General features: G+C 35.7%; 1 protein-coding gene across 2 annotated transcripts in view; it reads left to right on the top strand.

Annotated features, from left to right (window-relative positions):
• The window catches only part of LOC128679834 (ethanolaminephosphotransferase 1-like), a 30,383-nt gene that overhangs the window by 15,787 nt on the left and 1,989 nt on the right, over positions 1–12,607 (top strand). Inside the window, exons 1-6 of one of the 2 annotated variants that reach the window (XM_053762292.1) lie at positions 8,045–8,324; positions 9,503–9,571; positions 10,159–10,363; positions 10,587–10,743; positions 11,297–11,405; positions 11,937–12,094. In XM_053762292.1, coding sequence (XP_053618267.1) covers positions 8,262–8,324; positions 9,503–9,571; positions 10,159–10,363; positions 10,587–10,743; positions 11,297–11,405; positions 11,937–12,094 — 761 coding nt within the window. In that variant the 5' untranslated portion in view covers positions 8,045–8,261. Of the gene's footprint in view, positions 1–8,044; positions 8,325–9,502; positions 9,572–10,158; positions 10,364–10,586; positions 10,744–11,296; positions 11,406–11,936; positions 12,095–12,607 lie in introns of those variants that run through there. The other variant, XM_053762291.1, reaches the window with a different exon arrangement.

Below are 12,607 nucleotides of genomic sequence, written 5' to 3'. Positions count from 1 at the left end.
TCTATATTGTTTTTATTGTTACAAATAATGAAAAAATGTTATACTATGTTTGAATTTACATACACGGAAAACGGAAAACGATGAAAAACTCTAATGAAATGGGTATAATGGGAATAGCGTGCTATTTTTTCCTCTAGTTAGTACAAATATTAATCTGACCCTCTAAATTAATATAAAAACGTGCAAATTTGTTTCTCAAGTCAGGTTTAATTTGAGTGAATGATATCAATTCGTCCTGCTAAAGTTGTAAAGCGCGAACTCCCAATAGAGGGGGGAATGATAGAGATGTTATCGCGTAATTGGCTTGACGGTTATTGCTCTTGTGTATTTATTATATCCTAGTACTTTTCATTATTAAATACAAAATAAATAAATGTAAAACTACCTATTTTATGTTCATCTTCTGTAGCACTCTTATGGTTAATGGCCGAGCGATTTTGTCTAGGCTCATTTTTTTGAGAAATCTTATCTTCTCGCTTATTTGGTCATGATGGAAAATAATCTTTATCCGATTGACCAGGGCATTTTAAGTAAGGGTGACTTGCAATAGTCAACTTTGACGTCGACTTTAACCTGCGCACCGTTGATGTTTAGACAAAATGCCTTACCTTGCGTTTTTCTGCGCATGTAAAAGTTAACGTCAATGTTTCTGGTGCACTTTTGTATAGTTATATAATAATAGTACCATTGAGTTAGTTATCTAGCCCACAACCCAATGACAAGTCTTGATCTTACGTATATCTCAATTTGTCCCTATATTTTATATTTATTTAGGAAGACATAGATACTAGTAGATAGCTAATAGAAATCGACATATCATCAGCATCCTTAAATTTATTACATAAAAATTTACAAGGTGCGAACAACAGTCGCGTGTCGATGCCCAACAGTGGGGCGCGAAGTAGATGTTATCATAATTGCTTTGAATTATAACAAGTGGAACTAATTGTTTTAATGGGCGCGCTAATGAGCGGGACAATTTTTATTGTTTGCGTGCAGAAATCAGAATGATTGACTGCTCGGGCGTTATGTGTGCCTAGTAATTAGAAAGATGGGAAAAAATAAAAAAATACCTTTTTTCTCTCTTTTTCCTCATTCCATTAAAGTAATTTAAAAAAAAATATGCATGAAAATATTTAAATTCACCTAAGTATGTATTGGAATGAATAAATTCCGGTCTTCTGCAACATGATTTTGTATCAATAAAAATAGAAAAATATTTTTATTTCCTTCAATTTTCATAGATCTATCTTGGTGTCTGTCGATAATCAGGAAAAAAACGTTATATGTGAAATTCAGCAAGTGAATTTATAGAAGTTTCAACGACAGCGTTGATATTGCTACGGTGCTAATTAGGTACCTCACCACCTAATTTGTCCACAATTTACAAAATCAATGAACTACCATTAACTATTAATTCATTCTCAAAAATAAAAAGTATAATGTCTTTATTGATCAAAATCACTAGAACATCGGTAGGGGTCCAAACTTCATAGCTTGCGATTTCCCTTCGTAATCCCTTCCATACGGGCATGTGTTGAAAATCATTGGATATAATGAACTCGATCCCTCCCTAGAGAGGCCTAATGAAATTAATTCAGTGTTGTGGTGAGGGCTCAGAGGGGTGAGTATTGTTTATGATTCGGAATAATAATAGGGAGGAGAAGAATTATCTATAATCTAGCGGCCCGTCCCGGCTACTCTCAGGTAAAACTTTCATCAAAAGCTACCTCAGGATTCGCTATCTATTAAAAAAACCCGCATCAAAATCCGTTGGGTAGTTTTAAAGATCTAAACATACATAGGGATAGACAGGGGGAAGCAACTTTGTTTTATACTATGAAATTATGATAGCCCTCCAGAACGATCGGTTTACGTTTGGTCTATGTTGTGGATTTTTTTATCATAGAACTTTCTTGAAAAATGATGATATCCTCTTTAAATAAAAAACAAATCAGAATAATTGATGCGTGATTTTTTTTGTTTTGACTTTGATGTATCACCAAGACTAATTTCAAATCTGTCTAGATATTAATACATTAAAAAACTATTTAAAATTCAAACATTCAAATGTCCGTTCCATGTGACAGCTGTCAAAGCGGTGTCATGGCGCCGCAAGATGGCGTCCGGTTACCGTCGCTCTCGCGAGCAAAGGCGTGAAGTGGCGGAACGCCGCAAAATGATTAAAAGTATCGTTTCCGACTGCGAAATAGCAAAATATTTGTACATTTTTAGTATTTCCAATTCAAAGTTTCAGTTAAAAGTTTGACAAATTTGCTCTGAAATAGACTATAAAAGAGACAGAAAGAGAAATCATCACTTGATCTACCTACATTAAATATATCATTTTAAAATCTGCACATTTTATTCAGTTTTTAAGTTCACATTCTTATCCGAATTCTACGCGGACGACACGCACTTAATCCCCACTAATATTATAAAGATCTTCAATCTAATTACCTAATCTTTTTTTATGGTGCAGTTAGTATAACATAAGCAGCTAATAAGCTGTTCCATGCGTTAGTTCGCGAGATTGTAACAACAAACTCCAGTATAGCCGATTATGTTATTGTGTCTAGCGTCTAAAAATATCGCAATTATTGACTTGTAAGCGATCAGTCGATAACACGGCTAGCTGTAGGGTTGTCAACACCACTGCGATTTATATAACAAAACAAAAGACTCGTCTCTTGTTTTTGACGTCTTTTGTTTGACGACCTCGGTGGCGCAGTGGTAAAGTGCTTGCCACTGAACCGAGAGGTCCCGGGTTCGATCCCCGGTCGGGTCATGGTGGAAAATGATCTTTTTCTGATTGGCCCGGGTCTTGGATGTTTATCTATATATATATTTGTTATAAAATATAGTATCGTTGAGTTAGTATCCCATAACACAAGTCTCGAACTTACTTTGGGGCTAGCTCAATCTGTGTGATTTGTCGTAATATATTTATTTATATATTTATTTATTTGTTTTGCTATTTATTTAAGGCAGGAATTTTGGATACGAACCTAGACATAATAATTATACGAAACGATACCGACGATAGAGCCATAAGTGTAGCCGGTGGTTTTTTCTTTTTTTCATTGGTCGAATATTATGTACTTATCACAAAAAGAAGAGTTTTGTCCGTATTGTACTATAAAAGTCCATGAATTATTTATTCTAAGGACACAGGAACAGTTTATTCTAAGGTGAATAATGGAGACTAAATAGTCGACACAATTCACCTTAGTCATATCACCCGGGTGATATTAGTCCGAGGTTAAATAAGGACGCTCGATATTCCACGTTGTACACCTGGGTGATTTCACACAGGTGTACAAAATGGAATAAACCAATTCACGATCCAGAGTCCGCGGGGAATTATTTCGCGTACTTAACTATTTTGGAGCGGACATTATATCTGTTTAATTTTGACAACCCTATTTAACTTTGTAAGTCAATTACTCGTAAAGTCAACATTGGTGTTAGAATGTATGTCTTTTTGTGCGTTGTGTTAGCGGAAACCATGATTGCCTCCAAATAAATGTTTGTAAATTAGTGCAGCCAATTATTGCGTACTTAATTATGTTAGTCCCAATAGATATTTATTTAGATATTACCTGTTTTCCCTGGATAAAGTAAGGTAAAAGTAAAGGTAGCATAATTCACTCTCCAGCTGTTCAAATACCTCCACAAAAAAAAAGTTGCTCAGTTTTGACGTGAATGAAGGACGAACAAACTCATATTTATATAATTGGTACGCATATAATAACAGAACAGATTTATAACGACAACATTGCACTATATATAGGTAATCTAAATTATAGTTATAGTTTTTCAAAAAAGGTTAGGTACAAATTGAAGCGACATCGAGAACGTTCTTTTTATCTAAACAATTAAAACACACAGCTAAAGTATGTTTTGTCTCTTTCTGTTAATGGCAAATATTTATAAAGTGCGATAGTGACAAAACCTTAACTTTTTTGTGACTAACGAGGATATAAACCCGAGGTCAAATATAGCAACCGCGGGTAGAGCTGCGGACAACACCTAGTAATTTTATATAGGAGTACTAGGCAAACATAACAGGCACGAACGCCAATTTCCCAAACAATAGTCGAGTTAGATGATACGAGTATATAGAGGTTTCTCCGTAACCCGATACATTACAACAGATTTCTCTGTCACGTGGAGCGTGGCGACACTGATACTGAATACACAGTTGATCTGTAAATATCTTGAAAAATATTAATTCAAAATAAATGCTAATATCAATTACATCAAGCGGCACATAAACCTACTGAAATCCATATAAACGGGTAATTTGACCTGCGTTTAACTAGTACTAGTTGCTCATGAATGCCTAGTCTCTGTGCCACCTATAATTCGTCAAAATAGGTTCAGTTATGTAATTGTAGAAACACCAAATTGTGTTAATATACCATGAAAATGTGTCCAATGTGGCCGATTGGTCACCCTGATACATGACGGCGTCATACTTTGTGTTCTTTGTCATTAAAATTAGTTGCTTTTTGTTACTGCTATTTGCATACTTACCTGATTATTTTACTTGGTTTGGTCCAGGATTGCCGCCTACGTTATTGCCCTACAAGTGTTCCATAAACCAGCAAATTACGTAGGATACAAAATGTCTGGCTATATTTATTTATTCATTTATCTATTTAACTTTATTACAAAAAAAAATGGCGGAATTCAGTGATGTCGACTGAAAGGTCAACTTATTTGATTTATACTTAATTTTTGTATATCACAGTTATTATCTAAGGGTAGGCAGAAACTATGGATCGCCACTTCCGATTTCCGACCTTCCAAATTCAAAATTTAAACGCAAGTCGATCACTGATGTTCGTTAATTATCCAAAAAGACATCCATCCCCCGAAATACGTAATTTGGTCGGGAATAGCTCGCGGCACTGGCAACAGACATTATCGGCGCGGTTCGAATTTCAAATTACGCGCCGGTGTCGGGTGGCGCCCTCCGGAGCGTCGCCCTGGCAACGCACAGGTGTCGTATCGATCAGCCGAATTTCCAAGTTGTTTATGTTAACCTGGTACTTTTTAATTTATTTTGTTGCTATTTTTTATTTTTATTTTTTTCTGTTACATTATCAATTTGGGGAAGCGAATACCTTATTTCAAAGTTCAAATCATACAAGCACAAAAGACACGATAGACATTCAACACGATAAGAGATGATGATCATCAAGTAGAAGTAGTTAAGTAGAAGTCAATTCAAACTTTTACCTTTCTTGTGACACAGTCGAGTAAAAACAAACACAATGTGTTGCTAACTCGCTTAATTTCAATATACCAAGCGTATTTTCTCTTCTACCCACGTACAGACAAATAAATAGCAAAATATAAGTGAACATTAGTTTAAATTAAAACAACTAAGGCCATTTCCATTTGCATCGCACGTGACCGGCCGTCTGTTAGGACGTCTAGTCGCCTCATCAGCTGTGGACGAATTAATTTATTTAATAGAACCGAAGTCACAGACTGCAGCGGGATCGAACTCCTTTGTTTTATAACGCCTTAGTAGATTTGACCTTTGATAGTTTTTATGTCTTTGAAGGTCACAACTAAATTTAAAAGGAACAAATTAAATGAAATCTAGCTAGAACTAAAGAACATAGAGTCAAATATATTTTAAAAGTTAATTGACCTTCACTTTCTATTAATATTATTTCATTCTGTATCTATTCCTATTTCAGCGAAACGTTCAGCATCATTATTTGTTTCACTACTGATAGTACAGAAAACTGTATGCTTCTAGACTTTTGCTTGTTGCTTGGTCAGTAGTCAAACGCATTAGTCCGTCGTGCCGGATGGTCTCAGTCTCACACCTATTTACGCTTCCTCTTGTATGTGTCTGGACTCCTGGTACTTTTCTATCTTCTACCAGGAATAAGGTACCTCCTAGTTCATAAAATTCTTTCGAGACTTACTTGAGTATTTTCGAACTTATCTACGCACTTTTGGTATTTTTTATTCTGGAAAGTTTGGTAAAAATAAGATAAGAACTCAATGAAGTGTCTACATCATTAATTTCATAAGCGAGGAGGACATTTTGAAGAATTATAATTGATACATGATAAACTGTTTTTTAGGAAAATAATGTCCGAAAAACTTGCTAAACCGATTATGATTTATGAATAACAGTGAGAATGTACGATGCGTTGGAAGTTCGAATACGAACTCATTATGAAATACTAATTTACAAGAATGCATCGAATTTGACTGACGCATCGCAATGTACCTAAACAGTACATTATATACCAACAAATTTCTTCTTTCTCGTAAAGAAAGTCTATTTTAAGAGCACTTTACGAATATCTCTATCAATATAATGCAATAAGCAATGACTTCTACTTGTTTTGCTAAAAGCCGGTCCGTCTGTAGGGGTGACCACCCTTTTAGGAGGTATCGCCTTACGTTATTTGCAATATTTCACCACAGCCAAAATAAATTTAGGTAGTTATAAACCTGTATAATGACTTTGGTTAGTAATTATAGCGATAATTTTATCTGTAGTGTTGGTACAGACTGCTAATTACAATTATAGAACCAAATCCTCTGGCGCAATTTTCACCAATAGAGTGATTACTGAGGATGGTTTAGTTGTATAGTTTATATGCTTTACCCGAGCGAAGCCGGGAAGGCCCATTAGTTACTATATCGACGGTTGAAAGGCTATATGGGTCAAGCGACTTTTTGTTTCAAAATTGAGTTACCTATATTAAAATATGTAGTCAAGCTAACATAACATTTAACATCAATATGTGTTTCATTCCATGTAATGACCACGACCCTCGGCCCTCAGCTATGACCAAGAAGCCTTACATGAGTGCCGCTAGCTCTCCTCTAGTCTGTTGGTTATTACGCATAAATTCCTGTCAAATTTTCAACCATTAATTCACCACTAGACGCATAATAAATTAATTTTTAGCACAATTGACTGCAGTCGGCGTTATTAATTGCAATCAACCGATGCAACGCTAAATGATGTCATGTGCAATGTAGGTTATTTTAATAGCGCGTTACGAAACATATTTCGCACCAGGACAGCATAGAGTTTCAGGAGAACAGATTAGATAGAATTTTGGAATTTCCTGGGTCATTTCATTGGTCATGGAGTTCAGAAATTATACGCTCGAAATACACATTTTTTAAAACTAACATACTGCATCAGCGGCGCAGATACTATACAATTATGAAGAGTGATAGTTTTTTTATATTTAAGTAAACCATATGTTAAGTACCTACTTATGATTTAAAGTACATACCTATACTTGTAACCATACATACCTACATATACATACCTATGTATAGTGTACTGTGTATCAAAAAATCTGAAGTGCTGGCTGGCATACGAGAAAAGAAAATGTTTAAAAAAAGAATTCAATGAATAGTATCGTCTAGAGTACGCATGAAATGACTTAAGCGAATTTTATCGTACGATGCACTATCTTATCAGCTCCCGGACATACTTGTCCTTCATAACTGACCAACAAAAATGCGATTATCTGCTACTTAATAAATTATGCAATAATATTATTTATAGTTTGACACAACATTCAAAAATAAACAGTAAAAAAATTAGTACATCAGTACTTATAAACATAATAAACTTTGAAGAAAAGAGTTGATTTTCATCTTTTTTAAATATATCTAACATTAAGAGCTTTTTTTAATTAGAATAATCAGGACATGAGATTGATTATAATATTTTTTAATTTGTTGATTACAAAACTATGTAATATAAATTGCATTTAACTTAAATAAATAAATATATAGGGAAACAGATTGAGTTAGCGTAAATTCGAGACTTGTGTTAAGAGATACGAACTCAACTATATTACTTATTAACTTTTAAAAAACATGAATACAAATGTAGGAAGAACAATAGACTGTTACGTACCTATGTTTAAAAAATTTCAAAACAAGATTATATTTAGGTCACAGTAAAGACCTGTTTACTCCCACATAGATATTCCATATCAATACCAACCAAACAAGTTAAGTATCTCTAATCAGTGATGTCTCAGTATTAACGGCCAGTGACACGTATTGCATAAAAACTACATTTTTTAAAACTAAATAGTGTCTCTTAGATGTTTAAATTTAGACTTTATTACATTGTGTTAATAATCATACTTATTAAATATATGTGATATATGACGTGTATTTTTGTTTTTAAACTTAGACCATATTATAAGTGATAATTTTAATTGTGTTGTATGTTGAATGGTTAATAAATGAAAATGTTTGAGTACAAGTATTTAAGTAAGGAACATTTAAATGGATTGGATAGTTATAAGGTTAGTGGAAAACCATAGACACTAGTAAAGGGCCCGTCTGTAGCCTAAAGGTTCAAAGTATAGCGTCCTACTCTTTGCGATGATTTTAACAGCTGTAGTTTGTGAAAAGGGCGCAAAGACTAATACTCAAAGTTAGCTTGTCTAAACCGCGACTTTATCCCACAGCTAAACTTTACCAAGAGGCAGGAGTATTGACAGTTAGACAGCTATATATATCGGCAACGGTTACTCGTATACACTCTACCCTTTTGGCAAATGTAAAGAAAGATATGGACGTGAAAAGAAGAAAGTACGCAGTCTGTGAGCGTATATTCGTAAATACGTCGTTTGCACATAAATTTTATGATTTTCGTGGAGGAATGTTGTATAATATTATTAATAAGAAATTGGATTTATATAATTGTAGAAAAAAAGAATTTCAACTAAAACTTAAAAAATGGTTCATTGATTTAGATTATGAGGCTACGGAGAGCATTTTGGAAATCATGTCTTAAATAAATAAATAAATATATATATATGTATAAAAGAACACTGTGTAACTTCACATTTGTAAACATCGGAAGTAACAAGGGGACCTGGTGGCCCAAGATACAGGTTCCGGCCTAGTTTGAGTCTCCAGGACTCCAACAAGTTTTTGTAATTGTTTTATCTTTTTACTGTTAATGTGTTATCTGATTGTGTAACTTGTGGAGTTTAATAAAATATTTTTGAATTGAATTTGAAAAATTAACTGGACAATGGCATTTTATTGGCAATAAAATCTTTGAAATATACATATTTTCATTTTTTTAATACACTTGAAATCTAAACTTCTTTCTTTTCGTGTGTGTTAATTACTAACACTGGTGTTAAATTTTATTCAAGTCACCTAAAGGCATCTGACATAACTTTTATGACAACATACCGCTTCTAGTGGCAAGTAATCGTATACACACTATAGTGAACTTAAATTGTCAACCGTTGTGCAGGTTTCCTCACGATGTATATTTTCATTCACCGGAAAGCAAGTGGTCTATAAAAACTATTATACACGAGTTAAATTGGTATACAAAATCATGTGGCACGAGCAGGGTCGAACCTGGAACCTTTGCGGACGGTCTTAATCACCACCGAATTTTACACATTTTACAATGAACTTCGTGGTAAGTATAAATATATACACATAAGTTTTGTTTCAGTACAGTGCTATAGACACGAGCCCACTCAGCAACTATGTTATGCACCCGTCTTGGAACGCCGCTGTCAAGGTAATTAGATAATATATTTACAACTAGCGGCCCATCTCGGCCTCGCTCGGGTAAAACCATAGTAAACTATACACCTAAACCTTCCTCAGGACTCAATTTTTTGGTGAAAACCCGCATCAAAATCCGTGCGGTAGTTTTTGAGTTTATCGCGAACAGACAGCCGCGGCAGAGGACTTTATGTTTTATAACAGGATAAGGAAAGTATAGTAGGATATAAGGTATTGTATTTAATAAATACATACATCCTACTAATATTACAAATGCGAAAGTTTGTGAGAATGTAATGGTGTATCTATTTGTGTGTGTATGTTTGCTACTCTTTCACGCAAAATCTACTGCACGGATTGTTATGAAATTTGGTACACGGGTAGAATAAAACCTGGACTACATATAAGCTACTTTTTATCCCGAAATTCCCACGGGAGCGAAGCCCCAGGGCGCAGCTAGTACTAAATAAATAAAAGCGTATTGACAAAATTATGACAAATATATAAAGAGCAAACAATACTTAAAAATTATATGATTTTCACGTATGTTTTAAATTTGTGTACTTCACACCACCGTATACAAAAAAAAATTAATTACAGCTCATACCAAAACGGATAGCCCCAAACCTGCTGACGTTTCTTGGTTTCCTCTGCATGGTGGTGGACGTCGCCCTCCTCTGGGTCTACGACTACGGGTACACCGCATCAGGGGGCCCAGGGGCAGTGGTCAACTATGACCAGAGCGGTGTGCCGCACTGGGTGTTCCCCACTTGTGGGGTGATGTTATTCTTGGCCTATAACTTAGGTAAGTAAAATTACACTCTATATAATTGCACCAAAAATAACATACAATTTTCTTGACTTGCTTCTGGTTACAGTTTGTCAGTTCACAGTTCACTAATGCGACTACTGCCACTGGATGTCATGTCAGTTGCATCCTATAATTGTGAAATAGGAACATTTTAAAAGTTTGTACTCATCGAATTTACATAGCACCAAACCTCTTCTATATCTATCTCTCTCTTCAGATGGCATTGACGGCAAGCAAGCGCGTCGTATCGGAGTGTCTGGACCCCTGGGGGAGATGTTTGACCACGGCCTGGACTCCTTCATCGTGTTTCTGATCCCCTACTGCCTCTTCTCCCTGTTCGGAAGGGACCATGAGTTTTCTGTGCCTATATTCAGGTAAGAGTCATGACTCATTGCTCAGTCGTACTCTGTTGCGACGTCGCAACACGTTGTAGGTCCTTCGTGCTCAATTGAAAATCAATGTATGGACGAGTACTGAGACGGGCCTTTTTGTATTGCTGCAACATAGGACTTCTTCTCTGTCGTTTCGCTCTTGACAGAGCGGTCGTGGTCACGTTGAGGCGTCCATGTTGGAGACGGACACAGATTTCACTTAACACAGGACACTTACCGCTGTAATGTGTTCTTTCTGTATTTTTTGTAATTTATTTGTGTCATTGTGTCTGATTGTGTTGTGTTTTGTGTTGCTATCTCTACAAATAAACGATTTATCTGTCTATCATTATGTTGTAGGTTTTGACATGACGTACATCGAAACTACGTAAAATTTCTGCGTTGTCTGTCCACATATGATAAAACAAAGAAGCGTAACTGAGCAATGGTAATGACACACGACTCTAAAAGTAGTCAGCATTCTAGTCCTTCACCTATCTCTGTCTACTAAATATCACCTCCAATGCTCCGTTTTGATAATAGATTTCGTTTGCAGAGCATTCTTACAAGTGATTAGCGTGGTGCTAAATTTCTACATCAGTCATATTGAGAAATATACTACCAAGACCCTTTATTTACCGTGGGGGTACGACTTTAGCATGTGGGTGAGTATCTCTATCTCTTACTTTCTCATTTCCGCATGTTCCTGGTTGAATTCGAGGCCGTAACGTCACGAACCCCAGGGGTCATCGTAAAGAATAACCCTTAAATTTCAAAGATCACAAGACAACCGGCCGCGTCTGGTGTCAACCCTTCTTGGATATGTTATGTGCAACGAAACCGTTGAGGAGTTCCCACGTTTGGAGCCATTCCTGGATGCACCATCTGGTCATATCAAAATAATGCGTTGTCATCCAAACTAAAGATGCAAGATTCCACCCAAAATATAGGAATTATAGTTGTTGCCCGGGGCTTCGCTCCCGCGGGAATTTTGTGATAAAATATAGCCTATAGCATTATTGGATAATGTACCATTCTAATGGTGAAATAATTTTTGACATCGGTTCGGTAGTTTCGGAGATCGCCCGCCTCAAACATACAAACGCTTACCTCTTTATAATAATAGTACAGATTACTACATTGCGAGTTATATAAAAGCTCGTAATAACTAAATTTGATTTGGTTATATCTCCCAGTTGTCGACGCTCCTGTTCTTCGGGCCGTGCCTGTGCGGGCCCGGCGTGTACAAGGTGTACCTGTTCGGGAACCTCACCCTGGTGAGGGTCATGGAGATCGCAATCCACCTGACCGGACTATTGACAACCCTGCCCATTGCGGTTTATAACATCTATTTGTATGTTATCCACTACTAGCTGTTACTCGCCGCTTCGCCAGCGTAAATTTTCCACGGAAACAGTTATTTTTCCGGGATGAAAGGTACCCTATGTCCTTCTCCACACTTCAAACATGTATGCAAAATTTCAAGTAAATTGGTTGACGCAGATAGAGCATGAAGCGGTAACAAACAAACAAACTTACTTTCGCATTTATAATTTTTACTAAGGATTAATTTATTCTTCATGTAATCGTAACACTTTATTTAAAAAAAATATTTATTTTTCTCACACTATCTATAAGTGCCAGACATCCACCATAAAACTAAAATATATCCACCATAGAGACAAAAATATATCCACCATAAAACTAAATTAAACTAAAATAATTGTGAATAAAACTAAATAAACTTAAAAAAAAAGACCGTGAGTGCACGTTTCATGGACCTCTACGCGGTGGTAATACGAGTGAATTTGCGATGATTTTAAGTAGATTGATGTGCTGTTGACTGTACAAATGGTGGACATATCAT

Source organism: Plodia interpunctella, chromosome 22 (assembly GCF_027563975.2).
Source record: "Plodia interpunctella isolate USDA-ARS_2022_Savannah chromosome 22, ilPloInte3.2, whole genome shotgun sequence".
Lineage (NCBI taxonomy): Eukaryota > Metazoa > Arthropoda > Insecta > Lepidoptera > Pyralidae > Plodia > Plodia interpunctella.
This window is presented reverse-complemented; position numbering and strand designations above follow the sequence as displayed.